The 17,238-nt window shown below is 35.2% G+C and overlaps 4 protein-coding genes across 4 annotated transcripts; 3 read left to right on the top strand and 1 right to left on the bottom strand.

Annotated features, from left to right (window-relative positions):
- The first annotated feature begins 1,017 nt into the window (after positions 1-1,017).
- Positions 1,018-4,529, top strand: Tsp_01687 (hypothetical protein). Its single transcript, XM_003377444.1, has 5 exons — positions 1,018-1,070; positions 1,099-1,352; positions 2,091-3,002; positions 3,150-3,394; positions 4,323-4,529. Exons 1-5 carry the CDS (start codon positions 1,018-1,020, stop codon positions 4,527-4,529), a joined length of 1,671 nt encoding a protein of 556 aa, XP_003377492.1.
- A 392-nt stretch (positions 4,530-4,921) lies between these two features.
- Tsp_01686 (hypothetical protein) lies at positions 4,922-5,230 on the top strand. The gene has a single exon (XM_003377445.1). The coding sequence runs from the start codon at positions 4,922-4,924 to the stop codon at positions 5,228-5,230; it is 309 nt and encodes a 102-aa protein (XP_003377493.1).
- Positions 5,231-5,694: 464 nt separating this feature from the next.
- Tsp_01685 (rabphilin-3A) lies at positions 5,695-6,292 on the bottom strand. The gene is made up of 3 exons (XM_003377446.1): positions 6,277-6,292; positions 5,922-6,197; positions 5,695-5,747 (listed from the first exon to the last, which is right to left on the bottom strand). Exons 1-3 carry the CDS (start codon positions 6,290-6,292, stop codon positions 5,695-5,697), a joined length of 345 nt encoding a protein of 114 aa, XP_003377494.1.
- A 2,850-nt stretch (positions 6,293-9,142) lies between these two features.
- Tsp_01684 (splicing factor, arginine/serine-rich 3) lies at positions 9,143-17,013 on the top strand. Its single transcript, XM_003377447.1, has 9 exons — positions 9,143-9,330; positions 9,379-9,509; positions 9,642-9,728; positions 10,300-10,386; positions 13,307-13,356; positions 13,416-13,546; positions 13,748-13,852; positions 15,135-15,206; positions 16,983-17,013. Exons 3-9 carry the CDS (start codon positions 9,713-9,715, stop codon positions 17,011-17,013), a joined length of 492 nt encoding a protein of 163 aa, XP_003377495.1. The 5' UTR covers positions 9,143-9,330; positions 9,379-9,509; positions 9,642-9,712.
- Positions 17,014-17,238: the final 225 nt, after the last annotated feature.

Below are 17,238 nucleotides of genomic sequence, written 5' to 3' on the forward strand. Positions count from 1 at the left end.
TATTATTACTATCATTATTATTATTATTATTATGGTGATGGTGGTGGTAGTGATGCTGGAAACTGAAAAGCAATTTTAAAATATTTGGAAAATGATCAAATCAGAAATGTTTATTTTTCAAAATTGAATCAAATGAAATTTTGCATAATAGAAAAGATACATTGTGAATATTTTTTTTGCAATTTGTATACTTTTGCATCTGCTGCTGCAGCAGCAGCAAGCATGAATAAACACAACCCGCTCATTCGACGCCGACAAGCTCGCATCGATTCAACAGGCGTGTGTGGTTGTGTTTCATTTCTTGTCAAATGAAATTTATTTTTTCTCTTAATTTTTATCCTTCATTTTTTCATTTTTTCGTTATTTTTGCTTAAATATTAATGAACAATAATTTACTGTACACATGATCAATCGTAAACTGTGAGGAAGAATGAAATTATAGAAAAAATATGATAATCATCCAAAAAATTGAATTGTGATTGATAACTGTACTTTTTTTTTCTTAGTTGCGGATGAAAGGATTTTTATGATTGTTGTTGTTGTTGTTTGTGCATTATTCAAATATTTCACGTTCGGCAATCCATTCTTTTGAAAAGTGCGCTTGAGGGGAAAAAATAGTTCACATTTGAGATTGGCTAATTAATTGACGAGCGATTTCAAATGAAAATGCTGCACGTCTTTTACATGTGGCAAAAGTTTGAAATTCTTTTTCAAATACCGGATGTTCAGTGATCCAAGTGTGAAATGGATGGCCATGGCGGCTGTGTTTTGAAAATTTTTCGTTCGATTGCTTTCATCAAATTTTTTTTATAGTTCCGATTTATCTTTTATTCTCTTAACATTTCTATTCTTCTTTGAATTCGTACAGCAGGTGCAGTTTGAAATAAAATTCACGTATATGCAAAAAGTGTGATGGGTGTGTCACAGTTGTTGCAAATTTTTTTTTCTACTCTCTCTTCTATTCGTGCTGACTGAAGCTTAATTTCAAAAGAATTAAAAAAAATTTTCAGGTACAAAATGCATCCGACAAAGTTCGATTCATCGTTTCTTCCGACGCCTGACGCCGAGGGGTGCGAAAAATTCTGAAAAGACCCACAGTCCCGCATCTTCACAGATCCACCAGTCGCAGCAGTCGATGGGAGAAAATTGTGCTCATGTGAACAGCAGTCAGCCGACCACCACCGTGGCCAATGGAAATTTGGACAACGCCCAACGCAGTCCCGCCACTTCTGTCGGGGCGGATCTGCGCCGGTCTTTGAATCAAATGTTCCATTTTGGAACCAAGTCGAAAGCAAATCGAGCGGCCAGCGATCATCAACTGGCCATCAACCGCGTCGATATGGATTCAGCTGGTAAGCAAGTTTTATTTTTATTTTTTGCTTTTTATTTGACAGTTTCTACAAATTATCATAATTTAAATATTTGAGAAGATGTTCCAAGCGAGGCGAAAATTTTCACAACTTCTTTTTTGTGTGACAAAGTTAATTTTTTTTAATTGTAAGAAATCTTCACTTGTGAACATTATTAATCATCAGTCGGTCGGTCGTTTGAAATTTCTGCATGTGAAAAAAAGAGAAATTGAATTGAAATTGCTTTTTACAAATTAAGCAATTCAGCTTTGTAATTTTTCGTGGAATTGCGAAATTTATTCGGTGAATTAATGGGGATAAATCTCAAGTGACCGCAGTTGACTTTGTCGCCAAGTATAGAGTAATTTTTAATAATGAAACTTTTAACGGCGAGTGAGTTGAAATGAACTGAGCTTATATTTTCGGAATATTCATGCCAGCTTTTTCGTAGAATGAATGAAGCGGAAATTTTTTCATCCCTTAGTTGAGCGAATTTTGTCAGATAAAGAAAGCTCCAGTGCATTAAGTTTGCGCATTTTGTGAAATTGAAATTTGAATAAGTTGCTCGAAAGTAGTAATTCTGGGATAATTGTTCAGAGTTGCTCACGATCCGGGTGTTCCATTTTCACCAGAGGGATGCATGATGATGATGATGATGATGGTTGTAGGGTGGGGAATTTTGGAATTTTGTTTCTGATCGACCACATGTATGCATGCAGTTGTGTGTGTTTGCTTGTTCAGATTTGTGTCCGGTGAAGTTGGACAAGGGCGTTGGTGAGACGGTAAGATCGGAAGAAGATTTGCTCGTTTTGCAAGGGAAAAGAAAATGCTCAGATTCAGCGGACAAGTCATCATCAGCAGTGATCAGCAGCAGCGGCGGCGGCGGCGGCAAAGTGAGAATCCACAACATGGCCAGTCCGAGTTTCAGTTCGGACGTGCTCGCATCGATGACCAGACCGTTGGCGACGTTCTGCAGCGAAAGCAACGTCCACGCCGGTGAATTGTCGCCAACGGAGGCGGTGGGCGGTCCGTCGAGGGCGCCGTCGTATTTGCGCGTCAGCTGTGCGGTCAGCGGCTACCGGGATGTTGGCCGCTATTCGGCATCGTCCAGTCCGAGATTGCTGTCCAGACCGCCGATGGTCTGTGGCCGGACGACGGTCAGCGGTAAGCCCATCCCTGCTGACCAGCTGTTCGAATTGAACTCTCCTCCGTCGGAGAGGGCCGTAGGACTGTCGTCGCCGTTGGTTGGTCAGAAGTTTGCGACGCCGTTGTCGATTAGGGAAATTTTGGAAAGTTTCAACCGTTTATCGTTGAAAGACAATTCTCCAGTTTATGGTTTGATGGTGGCCGGTCGACGGTTGACGGACGCCCCTGGGTCCGGAAGTTCTAGTCCAGAATCGACCACCGTTGTTGAGAAAGAACCAAGCAACTGTTGCCCTTTGGACGATGGTGCCAAGCAGCAGGAACCAACGCCTGATGCATGCAACACCACCACCACCAACAACAACAACAACGATGATGATGACGATGATAAGCGAATTGTCGTTAGTCAGAATGACTCTTATCAACTTTTAGCCCAGCAGCAACGCAAACGATTGGAAGATTTATGTAAACAGGCTGAATTGTGGCAAGCCGAATCCCCACCAGAAGCAGGTATAATCATTATAAAATAAACTTCTTTTTTTTATTCTTCTGCAGTTGCAGTGATTGATTGATTGTGTTTTATAGCTGCTGAATTGATTCGTATTGTAATTGGAAAAGTTACTTTATTATTGAAGAAAAAATTTCGAAAATTTGAAGAATTGGTTGACAAGCACATGGTATTTTTTTTGATAAAAATTACTCTTTGTTTGATGAATGTACATGTATATATATTGATTTCAAAGAATCCTGTTGATGGAGAACCGCCGGTTCGTATGGACGATTTGGAAGGCTTTTGGAGCATGGTGTTGATGGAAATTGCCGACGTGGACAGCTGTTTCAGTGCGGTGCAGAAAGCGAAAGACAACGGTTGGTTAGTTGAAGAAAACTCATCTGATTTAACGGTAAGCTAAGCTACTTTTTTCGGGTTTTTTGCTGTGACAGAATTCCTTGCATTATTTTTTAATTTAAATATTTTCTCATCGAATTAAATTCAGTTTTTCCAATTTTTAATGTTACTTCTTTAGCAGTATACAATTGTGTTTATATAAATTGTTGTCGTTTACAGTGTACTTAATTCAAAGCGAATTGAAACCAAATTTAACTGTTCTCTAAACGCAACTGTATACTAATTTGAAGCGAAAAGAAAGCATACGACATAAATTGTGAAAAACAACTGTTTTAAATTTCAAATCCTTTTAGCCGTTTAGATGTGAATCGCGATTGAGTGAGGCGAACATGGATATAAAACAACGTATGTAGTTTTGCAGCGCATGAGATGTACACTTTTTTAGATTGATGCTTGATCATGTGATGAATATTTTTTTGTTTATTGTGATAAATGTATGTTGATTAAGTGTGCATTGAAAAGCAAAAAATCATACGAGCTGCTGCTGCATGCTGTTAGACATTTGTGCATGCTTTTCAACTTAGCAGAAGATTATTGTGTAAATGTATGTTATAAATATATATATTATGTGCGTCTGTGTGTGTGTGTGTGTGTGTGATTTTTGAGCGCGCGCGCTTTGTACCTTTGTGTATGAATGATAAGTAATTGTTCAAACCGATTTATAATTTCATAATTAAGTTAATTTGAAATTAACATACATAGCAACTATTGTTTTTCTAAGTTATCATGCTGTTTTTTGAAGTTGTATTGATAAAAATTAAGAAAACGGTCTTTAATATATTTATTTGGAAGAAATGAGTTATTGTTTATCATTTGATTTAATTTTGACATACGTGCATGCAGCTGGCTGGCTGTGTTAAATTATAGTTTCATAATTGCATTTTGTATTGAAAAGATTTTTTTGATATTTTATTTTAATCCAGGATTCGAAGAGCTCAGGGTCGACGAAACTGCGCCGGAACAGCAACGGCAAATGGAAAACAACACCAACTATGGATAGTGATTATGTGACGAGGAAGCGCTTGCAGGGTCGACAGTTTTTGCGTGCAGCACGAATGAAGCTCAAACAGACGAAAGAACAACAGCAAGCGACTGAAAACAAAGATGATATTCATATTTTTATCTCTTAGATTTTCTTTCTTGCTTTTTTTAAACTGGCGGCATTTTTCTCAACTTTACAAATTGATTCATTCTTTTAAACGTTTTTTAATAAACCAGTCATATATTTGTGTACTGTATAACGTCTTTGACTTAAAAATAATCTGGCTGTTGTTAAGTAAGGCAACATTGATTAATTGCCTTAAATATGGTAAATTGGACACGCTTGACCCTTGGGTGGTGGCGTGCATGATCCGAATGTTAGTGGTGGCGTGGGGTCCGCTGGGCCCAAACTCGTTATTTCACATTTATTGATGTTGGAACCAAATTTTTTCCGTTTTTTGCAGTCGTATTATATACGTTGTTATTTTGCACTGCGCATTTGTTCTGGCAGACAGACCTTTTCATATAATTTAGGTTGCAAATGTTTGGTTCTACACTTGTTGGGCCTTGCCTTCCCGTATACATGTTATGCGCTTTTGTTCGTACATTTTTGGATAACTCTTGCTTACTCCATGTGCAGACACGATCTCTACCTGTCCATGTATCAGAGCGCTCATACATAACCTCTTCAGTCTCTCTTTGTGACGAAAAAGTGCCGCTAAATTCTGAGGATTTATCATGCATGGTCACTCTTCTCAATATAGTCAGAATCGCTGACGCTGCCTATATTCACTTTCCTCAAGAGAATCATTCAGGAGGTCTAAAAAACTATCACTGTCAGATCCTGTGACATTTTTAAAATTTTGCGACATTTGACATAAAATAGAGGAAACTTTGCATAAAATAGTGTAAAAGATACTAAAATTAGGTCAGACTGCATAAAATAATGTAAATGATAATAACCGCATGGCAAATTTTGCACAAAAAAGTTAGCAAATGACCACTAATAATAACCCCTCACAATCAAGCAGAAAACACGTAGACAAGAAATAAACGATAGCGGCTCATCAGTTTGAGAGAAAATTGGATAAATTAGAAAGATATATGAAAGAAAACTGCTCAACACCGGTATGGAAAACAACAGCTATCATCATTATTTAGGAATTCTGCTAAAACAGAACGAGAAAGTTTTCAGGGGGTCCTCTGGACGCATACACATTTTGTATTTTATTTACTTACATTTATTGTTTAATATACGACCACTTTCTTACTTTCTTTCTCAAAGGTTTTTGCAAATATAAACTGTTAAACGGTTTAACTACATTTATGCCTCATCAGATCAGGCATGCGCGTGCTTAACGCACATTCTTGAAAGTTTATTTTAAAAATATACACAAATGCAATTAAGCAAGTCATTTACATACTTTTGAACAACAGAAACGTTGAATGATAAGAACCAGCATTTGACAAATAGAATGCATAAGAGCGACAACGAATGAAATTTAGATGCGTGCATCAGAGCAGCAACCAATGAAATTTACTGCTAAAAGTAGTATAGTTTGTTGAGGAAATCAGGTCTACCCTCAAGATAGATGCACGAGCTCGTGAGGGACCACCTGAAAACGCAGCAGCGTCGACAGAAGTGCCTGTACAACCGCCATGCAAATGAGGCGCACTTCTGCCAGAACGACCGCGTGTGGTTGACCGTGCCAAGAAGATGGAAGCTCGACCGCGGCTGGGTGGGGCCCTACCAGATAGTGGAGGTAATGAGGCCACAAACGTACCGGGTACGTCACCAGGAGCGAAAGTCCCGCTCACTGGTGGTACACTCTGACCGGATGAAGCGTACCACGCCAGAGAGTCCGCTGGAGACCGGTCTTGCTGAGGCGGCACCACCAGGCAGCAGGAACATCAGCCGCCTGTGGCCTCCCCACCCGCGTCAGAGATGAAGGTCAGAAGGCTGACACGAAGACCACGGCCACCCGGCTACCTGCGGGATTACACCCCTTAAGGAAAGTTCGGGACGAACTTCTCCGAAAGAGGGGGGTAGTGTGACAGCGACCGTTTTTATCACGCCCACATTTTTGTAGGACATCGACAGTAGGAAATGCCAAGTCGGAAGCCGGTGATCGTGTGCGTTGCGGCGGTTATTTCGTCTTTCTAATTTTGTCATTGTTGTTCTCGCTGTTTTGTGCTTTGTCTAATAAACTCTTAAACTCTCGCGATGGTCCGAAATCACGTAGCACTGACGAGCGCTACACTAAATTAGCTGCTCAGGAAAAATTCACGCTGAAACTGGACAAGAGAGCAAAGAAAAACGGTAGCTATGACAAATAGGTTGCTGAATTCATCCCTCCGGCTTACCAACTCATTAGCTAGCTCATCAACTAGCTGTTGTATACCATTAGACATGCAGCGAGAATGGCAAATAAGGATTACATGAGGCGAAAAAACATCTAAATTCCAATATGTCTCATCCTGTTTTCTTGCGAAAATATTAAGAAAATCGAACTGCCCGTGTTTGGCGGCGCATCAGAAATGGCCTATGGGACAGTGGTCTACGGTGAGTTAGGAAGGCCACAGCACAACCTCAACGATAGTGAAGGCCAAATCTCAGGTTTCCTGCCGTCCCCCCTCTGAAGACGATGATACTCCCTCTCTTAGAGCTAATGGCAGCCCTGCTGGTGACCAAACTGGTCACCTTTGCAAAAAAATGATTGAAGGTGAGAATCTCTAGCTTGAACTGCTGGGTGGACAGTAAGGTCACGTTACATTGGATAAAGAGATGTTCTATAAAATGGAAACCTTTCTTCCAGAACTGAGTTGAAACCTTACAGCAATTGGTTGGGTCGTCACATTAGAGATACTGTCTGACGAGATCAAATCTGGCAAATTTATTCAGCCGCAATTGAACGATTAACTTTGAGCCAAATCTGGTAATACGGTCCCGCTTGGCTAGTCGGAGGAGAAGATAGTTGGCCAGAAGACCCAGAACAAGACCATGTGAAATCAGAAGACGATGAGCAGAAAGCTGCATTGCAGAAGAGAGGTGGTCAGTGAAGGTGTTGACAGAGTTGGGCAATTTTATGGGACAGCTGATGGTAAAGACGAAAAAGATAATAAAATTCACTAAACCCAACTGATGGAAACGCTTAGGACGGGGTAGACCAGATTTTTCCAACGAACTCTGCCTACTTTTTTGCAGTAAATTTTATTGGCTGCTGCTCTGATGCCCGCAACTGAATTTCATTGAATTGAAACGTTGGTCGTTTATGAATTTGCATAGTGATTTTCCCCCACGTTTCCTGTTAGTTTAGGCAATTTAGAGTCAAGCAGTTCTTTCATTAGGCAACCTATTCACATCAGACTGACAACCATTAAAATTTAGCTGCGCGACAACCAATGAAATTTAGAAGAGAAAAGGTAGGCGTAGTTCGTTAGGGAAATCTGTCTTAGACCTGGATTTTTAGAGTTTAATCAACCCTACACTACAGAAATGTGTGTAAAATGCCTGTAATATGTTCAAATTTTAACGCAATTTGTTTCAACAAATAGTAGAAATACTTTGATTTATGTCTCATTTTGTAGATACTACTTAGTACTTTGTGAATAATTAAACAAATCACATTCATCTACTGATGCTGAGTTTTAATAACATTATTGTATACTCCTATATTTTATTATCTATAACTGTATTAGTTACAGTTTTAAAGACTGTCAACTAGAATTAAAATTTAGTAAAACTTTGAAAAGTGAACTTCAATAATCCACAGTCTTTTCTATACAGCTAATCTCAAAAAAGAAGGTTAAAGCATGCAACTAGTAAATTGCAACAGCGGAAAAGTAGCCAAGATCAACACAAATGCTATTGTTAAATTCCAGATAAATGATCAATAAATTAATTTAGAATATAATTAGCATACATTTACTGTTTTAAGGACGGCTCAAATACAAACAGCATAAACATCAATTTATATTTTCGACACATAAATGTTAGATGAACAAAGAGCTCGTGTGTTTTTGCAGAGTGAGAGTTTTCAAATGAAATTCTTCTGGGATGTTATTCTTTATCGATTTTAATTCTTCTCTTTTCTGTTTTCACTGAGGCAAATTTATGACAAAAGAAAATGTTTTTGACCAGTTTTCATCAACTGCAAATTTTTTTTTGGCAACTGATAAGTAAAAACTACTAATCAGACAGAAAATCGTAAGCAGAGTTATAACAGAGGATTTTGAAATAACCGTTAATAAAATGTAACGAAATAACAGTATACGTTTTAGTACAAACTATAAACAGATGTAAAGATAAAAGGAATCTGCTGTCGAGGAAAAAGCAATGGAACCTTTCAAATGAAATATTTAAATTTGAATATAAATATAATTTTAGTTTTCTACAAAAATTTAAGTTAGAAATATTTGTAATAAAAGGTTTTGACCAGCGTAGCCAATAGAATTCTATGCTCTATAGGCCAATAATAAGTATTTACATATGAGCAAATCATATAAAAACAAAATAACCAATAAAAAAAAGAACCAATGAAGTTTCTCTGGCATTTTTTGGTACTTATGTAACATTTCATCTATTAAAAAATATTGGTTTATTTTTATTAATTTATTTTATTATATATCTATTTTTTCATATTATTTTGTGCTCCGTTTTGTAAACTTTCATTACAATATGCTAACTTTGTTCTTAAGTATACTTGAATTTCTCAAAGCGTACTGTGACAACTGGACATTGTTTTTATATATTTAGGAAAGTGTGGAAGGCGATCACTGTTTTTCAAATATTTTTTAAAGCATACTTTATTTTACTTTATTTAATAGAATGAAACATATTGCATGTTTCAGGAAGTTGATTGTAACATAATCATGTCTAATCGTGAACCCTGCCCCCCAGGTTGCAAAGTCTACATTGGTGGTTTACCTCAGGGTGCAAGCCAAGATGAAGTATGTGCTTTTGAATTTTTTAAAATGTTATAATGAATTTTAATTTAGCTGCGTGAGAAATTCGAAGTTTTTGGACCTTTGCGGCATGTATGGGTTGCTCGCAATCCGTGGGGTTTTGCATTTGTAGAATTTGAAGATTCCAGAGATGCACAGGACAGCATCCGTGAATTAGATCAAACGTAATTTATCTTATTTTTTTATTTCACTTCAAAAAACTGCAACATTTTTTAGTCACTTTGAAAGTATAGACACTAGTTGTCATTCCACATTTATAAAATTAGATTGTTATTAATTTTTTTACTACGTTTTAGTCATTTATGTGGAGTGAAAGTTACTGTTCAACTTTCTCGCGGCCGTCGTCGAAATTCACATTTCAATCGTGATGATCGTTATAAAAGGTGAGGTCAACTGCATGCGACACAACTGTCTGCATTTAATCAGGCTAAATTTATATTAAAATGTTTTTTTTATTAATGTTAGTTTATTTATGCCCATTGATAAAGCATTTGTTTTTTTCAAAAGTTAGAGATTATAAATTTTAAGAATCTTTAGGCAGTATAAGTATGTTCGGCGTTTTATCATTAATTTGGCACTTTGCCAAGCTTTACGCGTCATGACACGTCCGACTTCGCCTTACTTCGTCCCTTTACAACAAATCTACCTTATCCTTTCTTTTTTTGATATTTTGCTCTACTTCGCATGAATATTTCCTCTTGAATGACATACACCGACTTTTATATTGCATCGAATGTTTGAAAATGTTTTTGAAGATGTCTTTATTTGGGCGTCTAAAATACTTCCTTCTCATCTTTGCTATTCAGGTCAGTCTTGAGTTCATTTTAGTAAAGTAAGCACGATAATTTAATTCTGATATTTTATCGTTAGTTGTCATCTTATTTTGAATGTAATTGAATTTTTATATATGTAAATTTTTATCATACACTATTACTAATAGTGATTTTTCTTTAGATCTGATTATCGAAATGAAAGATATCAAAATCGATACAATCGGCGCTCTCGATCACCAATGCGACGTCCATATTGATAAATGTTCAGGTTTGTTTTGATTATAAAATTTTAACCTTTGAATTTATTTTCATGTTTAGGCGATACAAGAAAATTTTAAGAAGAAATATATATTTGCCGAATTGTTGTAATCTGTAGTTATTATACTTACTAATGTGAAACATATTTTATAGTATTATAGATGATCAGTTCAGGTTGTGATGATGATATTTTTACTATATAAAATAATGGGTAATGTGATGATTGTATCCAATAAGCAGTATTCGTATATTATTTTTCGATACAGCAGAATTGAAGTATATGTTTATTATTAAAAGTTCATTCATAAACATCTTTTTTGTCTTCCAATTTTTCAGATTATTTTGAGAAATTTCAAGAAAAGCAAAGTAATTTATTGAAAATCAAATATGTCAGGCACCATGAAATAAAAAAAAATTTGATGAAAGAAATATCGTGCTGTTGCTGCTTCATAGTTCGGATCGAAGTTGATTTAAAATATACTTCTCAAATTTGTCAAGCCTTCTACGAAGATCCTCCAATTTACGAGACTTCTCTTTGTGTTCAGCCGAAAGCAAATAATTTTCCTTGCCCAATTTCATTTTTGAATTTTCCTTATCCTGTTCGAAAAAATTCAGTTTTCGAATCTGTACTTCCAGTTGTTGTAGTTCTTGTTTCAACAACTGCTGCCTTTCTGTAGGCAAAGTAGAACGCTGAACTCGATTCCAAAGTTCGATCACACTCGGTTCAGAGAAATCTTGATCTTGTGCTTTCAACTCAGCATCTTCAACAGTCTTCAAAATCAACTGAAAACCATTCTGCAAAGCTTTCAATTTTTCTTTCAGCTCGGCCAACTTATTTTCATACTCTTCCAAACCGGTGCTATCACTTGGATGACGTTTTCTTTCGGCAACGTTGGCAGCCAAAGCTGAAACGTTAGATATATTTATCACAGCAACATAAAATTCTTCGAACTTAACAAATAGCGAAATGGAAATTCCATTTGTGAAAAAACACTGTGCAACAAGAAAGCAACTTTCTACATCTATATATTACTGTAGAACAAATAAGCGTGACATTAGTGATAACTTTGGAAGAGCAAACAACAGCAAATGTTGACATAAGAAAGTTCACATCTCGCACAGTGTTGAATGGAAAACAAACAAAAATTAATCGAACTTTACTTACCATTATATTCTTGACTTAAAGCATCCTGCTTACGAAAAGCATCTTCCAAATTTTGCAGCTCCTGTCCGGCGAGTGACAATACTGCAACTCGATTCCAAAGTTTATTCAGCTTTTTGTCGACAAATCGAGCTGGAACAACATTGCCCTTTTCCAGTGAAATGTAATTGTTCGCTTTTTCAACGTCCTTCTTCAATTCATTGGCCAAAATTCGCAATTCAGCCGACGTTCCATGTTCTTGGAGGAAGCGCAACAATTTCAAATCAAATTCTCTCTTCTCCACACTGGCAATGTCTTTTGCAATTTTTTGACTATTCTTTATGTCCATATATTCGGCATCAAGGGCAAGAATTTTATCAAGCAGCGGGTCCAACTGATCTGCACTGTACGCTCGTTTCAACTTTTGCCATATCAAATTCAACTTCCTTGAACGCAAAGCGCTCTCCGAAGGATTCGCCGTCACTTCATTCAGTTGTCTTGAATATTTATTCTCTTTGCTTGCTAAAATTGGAAGGAAAAAGGCAAATAGCAATATATATAACATTCAAACGCAACAGAAGAAACCAAAGCTGAACAAAACGCTCGGGGAAATTGCTTATCAACTTTACAGACAGGAAGAAAATCAAGTTCATAAGTTGCAGTGCAGTAAACAAAAAGTTAATTTTATCAAATCGAACAAAGAATAAATGGAAAATCTATGAACTGTTTTCTGTTATTAAAATGTACAATTTTCAATAAAAGCAATTTCAGTCCACCGAAATTATGAGGTTTGGTCACCTTCGGTCCCACTGTTCACTTATTGGTCGTTGACCACACTATTTTACTTACATAATAGTGTATTGTGTATAACTTTGTTTTCTTCACAGTTACTGCACTTGTTGTAGATAAAATACCTACTAACTTGATACGATAACGCAAATGGGTGTAAGATTTGCTTGAACTGATCTCAGTGCATTTTCTACTTTCACTGGCTGTTTGATGTATTATGTGACATCGAGCTAGAAAAATATGTTCTTCACATTCTCACATTTTAAAATAACAAATTAATACCTTTTAAAAACCCGAGTTTAATATTTCCTGTGAAATTTTTGCTACAAATGACATAAGTCATTTCATATAGATGTAATTTAAAAAATTATTTTAAAATATTTCGATATTTAAATTTGTTTACTTATTTAAAATAAAAATTATTATAATTTTCAATTCATAAAAATATGAAAAAAATAAGTGTGTTTAAATTAATATATAACTTGTTCTCAAAGAGGAATAAATCAAATGCCGCATTAAAACTTTTACGATTCTTACAGTATTCTGAAAGGTTAATGACTTAAAGTTTGTGAATGCAAGTACATCATATTCGATAAAATTCTTTTTATGATAACATTACTTATAATTATATTATTAAATAATTCAATAATATTATTTTTGTGTTCAATCGTAAATAAAACTATTTGATTTGTTAGAAAACAGTAATATTACAGTAATATAATTGTGATTTAATTTAAAAGTTCTTATTATTGATATAAAATTGATATTTGATTTATTATTTCAGTTTTAAAATAATTTTAATATGTTATTATGCAATAATTTAATGTAAATGAAGATAAAACATATGAACTTGCATATTGTTTGTAATTACTGTAACCTTGTCCTGCTGTAAGATTGGACTAATTTTACTTGCTGCGTGTTTGAATTCTTTGATTGATCTTGTTAGTATATTTCATTTGCATTGCGTACGTTATGTCTTATCGTGAACAGTGTCCGGCAGATTGTAAAGTTTACGTGGGGGGTTTACCTGAAAGAGCTAGCAGAGGCGAAGTGCGTTATTATTACGTCAATGAAATTGTTTATTATTATTACAGTCGCACATTTTATAGCTGGAAGAAATATTCGGCCGATTTGGTCCCCTTCGTAATGTTTGGGTGGCACGTCGTCCATGGGGCTTTGCGTTTGTTGAATTTGAAGATGCGAGAGATGCTATTGATGCTGTTCGGCAGTTAGACGGATCGTGAGTTTTTGCTTTAAACAGTGTTTTGAATATCAAGTCGATTTTTCATTGCATTTTATTTTAATTTTTCGAATGTTTCAGTATTGTTTTATGGTAATACATTGAATGAATTGTAATAATTCTTTTGGTAAATATTTGGTGTAAAATGATGTTGTGCACGAGTTTTGGGTTTTATATGCTTAATTGAATTCTATAATTTAGGCGTATGTGTGGCGTCCGGGCGCGTGTTGAACTTTCTCATGGTCAGCGTCGGAATCGTGGTCCAAGAGGCTACGATGATGAAAGGCGTGGTGGAGATCGACGCAGGTAATTTTATTTTATTTTGCTTTCAATTCTTAATGAAATAGTTAAACGACCCTTATTTGAATATGACAACAGAATGAGTTACGGTGCGATGTTTATATGTAAAAAGTTTTAGTATTGAGAAGTAGAGTTTATACTTACTTCATTCTTCGAACAGAAAGTAACCAGAAAAATCCATGATGGAGTAGAATGAATTATACGAAGTTAATTAGTTTAAATTAATTTTTTTGAATAATAAATTAATGAAGTTTATTTTTTGGAGAAATTTTTATTATCGGTTATTGTGTAACGAAATTGAGGTTAAATTGTCACATTATGTATTTAGCTTAATAAAAAATAGTAGTAGTAGTTGTAGTAGTAGAAGTCTTTTTCCGGGATAGTCGTTTTAAGGGTGGAAATATCCATCCGTTATAATTCCTTCTTATTAGTTGATCATGATTCATCTTAAAGACTTCACGCTTCTCCATCGTTCATATCGAGATAGCGGCCCATGCATTCAGCTAGCGGCAATTTGGTCAGTCCAGTTGTTGATTAAGGTCTTCAGCGTCGCGTCGGATTTCACCCACTTTCACAGCTTCTTTCATCCTACTACACAGCGCCGAACTGCAATGAAAAGTTGCAGTCGGTGAAAATGCGTGGGCGTGTGTCTGTGTGTCTGTGTGTATAAAATGTCTGTGTGTGTCAGTGTGCTTCGGTTCGAAATATTAGCTGCAACAACGGATACATACTGTTCGCGCGTTACAACTGCTATGCCTTCTCAACTGCTGTGCTCTTCTCCGCGACGTCGGTTTTTCAACATACTTCATCGCGATTGATTGCGGCCGTCTTGGCTTTTGGCTCTTCGCTAACTCTTCCTCACGTCCCCAACGCACACATCTCAACTGCTCGTGCCATCAGTTGTCTTTTGGGTAAGACCTACGTTGGCTGTTGCACAAAAAAATCCTCTGCGGAGATTGTTTTCGGGGAACGTTGTTTTCGTTCTAATGTTGTTTTATACGTATAAATATGTATGTATGTATGTGTATGTATGTATTTCTTTTTTTGTATTCAAAATGCATGAAATTACGTTGGTAAAAAAGAGAATTTTATTTTTCAAAATATTTGTGTAAACGAAAAAAGATGCCAAAAAGCAGCTATGTAAAGGAGGAGGAAGTGGCATTGCTTTTTATTTTTGGGTACGGCAGCGCGGCAGTAAATAACTAGTTGTGATATGCTTACACAAATTAAGCAGATGGCATGAATGATTGTTGTGTATTGTTTTTTGTTTATCGGTTGTTTTTTATAGTAGAACGCCTCCAAGGAGAAGTCGTTCTGGTTCATATAGACGTTCACGTTCACCATCTCGAAAGCGATATCGGTAAGTTGTTTTCAATGAAATTTATCGTAACGGATGGCATGGTCAACTTTTTTGTTTTCAGTTCCCGTTCATAAGCATATGTTAGAACGAGTATAAAGACAGTAATTCTACACTACTAATATACTGATATGTGATAGCAATAAATTATATCTTACATTGAATTTCATAATAATAAATAATATACATACATACATACATATATATATATGCATATATATATATATGCACTTTTCAAGCATTTTGTTACGTTAAATATCTTCTTCTGTGAAATAAAACATATTTCGGTATTAGATTTGTTTTATAAGAAACATAATTTTTACTGTTACAATTTTAAGAGTGCATGTTTGTTTTTAAATAATTTTTGTAGCCATACCGTGAGAAAAAAGCTACTTTAATAATGAGTGAATGTAATTATTTTTGAGGCAAAGTCAATTTTGTCATAAACCAGTGGTGAACTATTATTTTCCTGAAGACAATTTCATGCCACGTCGTACATGATATTTAAAGAGTCTAGAAAGCCACTACCACTACTGTGTAAATTTCTCCATGTACTCTAAACAACCTTTTAAGTATTAAAGGTAAATGCCTGAAATATTCTTAGCTAATGTCATTTTATTTTCACTGGTTTCGCAGCTTTTGCTCGTTGGTGTTTGGTTTAAATAAATTATGGTGCAAGTTACACTTGAATTGTATACTGTTACGTTATGACACAAAATTGCTTAAATTTATTTTTTGATTTTTATATCTCAAAACTGTTTTTTAAAACTGAAAATATTTGAACTTGGTGTTCTGCAAATGGAAAATGGCAAAAAACTTATCAGAGTAATACAGCAAAAGCTAAATAAGCAGTTATATATGATTATGCAGTTGGAATGTGTTTTACTTTCAAGTAACTATCAATTCCTGAAAGTTGTTCTTTTAAAATTATATTACGTAACAAGTAATACTACTGTTTTAAATTTATGAAAAATAGATATGCAGCAGTAGTGAAAATTTTGGATTCAACTTTATTATGAAAAGTTCAAGCAGACACGCAGCACTGCTGCTTGACACTAAAGTAGTGCAAAAATGATCTCCAGTGATGATGAATATTTAACAAATAAGGCACGCCATTTTGTCGTGAATGCCATATTAAATGTAGAAAATGCGAAATAAAAATATATAAAAGTGATTACGATAAAATATGTAATGGTTTTATCATTCATTCAAACGCTAATTTTAAACCGGGACAAAATTTTCAATTAATGTTAAATAATGATGCATTGCATTCTAAATAAAGTCATATGAAATGCTCCATAATATCTAAACCAAGTGTTCCACAAAAAATCAAAGCACGTTTAAATGTTCGATTAACATCTAAACTTTTTTCATCTTCATTATAACTAACTGTTTTTTTACTGTGAAAGCAAACATTTAAGCTTGCGCAAGTTCTTCTTGGGCACCAGTAGTGATTACTTTTGCGAATGCTTTGTAGTCCACTTTTCCTCCTTGAATTGGTGGGTTTGCTTTGTACATATCTTTCAGCTATAACAAAAAACAGCAAAACTGTGAAAGAACAAAAGATTCAATTAAAGAAAATTTTCAATTTCAGTTAATTATTATTATAATGGAAGTGACTAATTGTAATATGATGAGGATTTTCCTATGAAACTAACTAACTGTTAATGAAAAATATTGCTTACTTCTTTTTCATCTAAAGGTTCTCCTCGAAAGTTGGTAAGAATTTTCTTAAGTCTAAAATTTTGTAATTTACAATTATAACCATTTCAGTTTCAGACGTTCCCGTAATAACTTACTGATCTTCTGATATGAAGCCAGTATCTTTGGGATCGAACATTCTAAATGCACCAATGATAATATCTTCAGGATCAGTTCCTAAAAATAGCATTATTTCATCAAAATAAAACCAATACTCATACATTTATATGTATGTATAAAAGAAAATAAAGTATAACACTACTTGCCGACAGTAATCATTTACCTGTTAAGCGATCACCGAACAAAGTCAAGAAAGTTGTAAAATTAATAGGAC

Source organism: Trichinella spiralis (genome assembly GCF_000181795.1).
Source record: "Trichinella spiralis strain ISS 195 chromosome Unknown Scfld4, whole genome shotgun sequence".
Taxonomy (NCBI): Eukaryota; Metazoa; Nematoda; class Enoplea; order Trichinellida; family Trichinellidae; genus Trichinella; species Trichinella spiralis.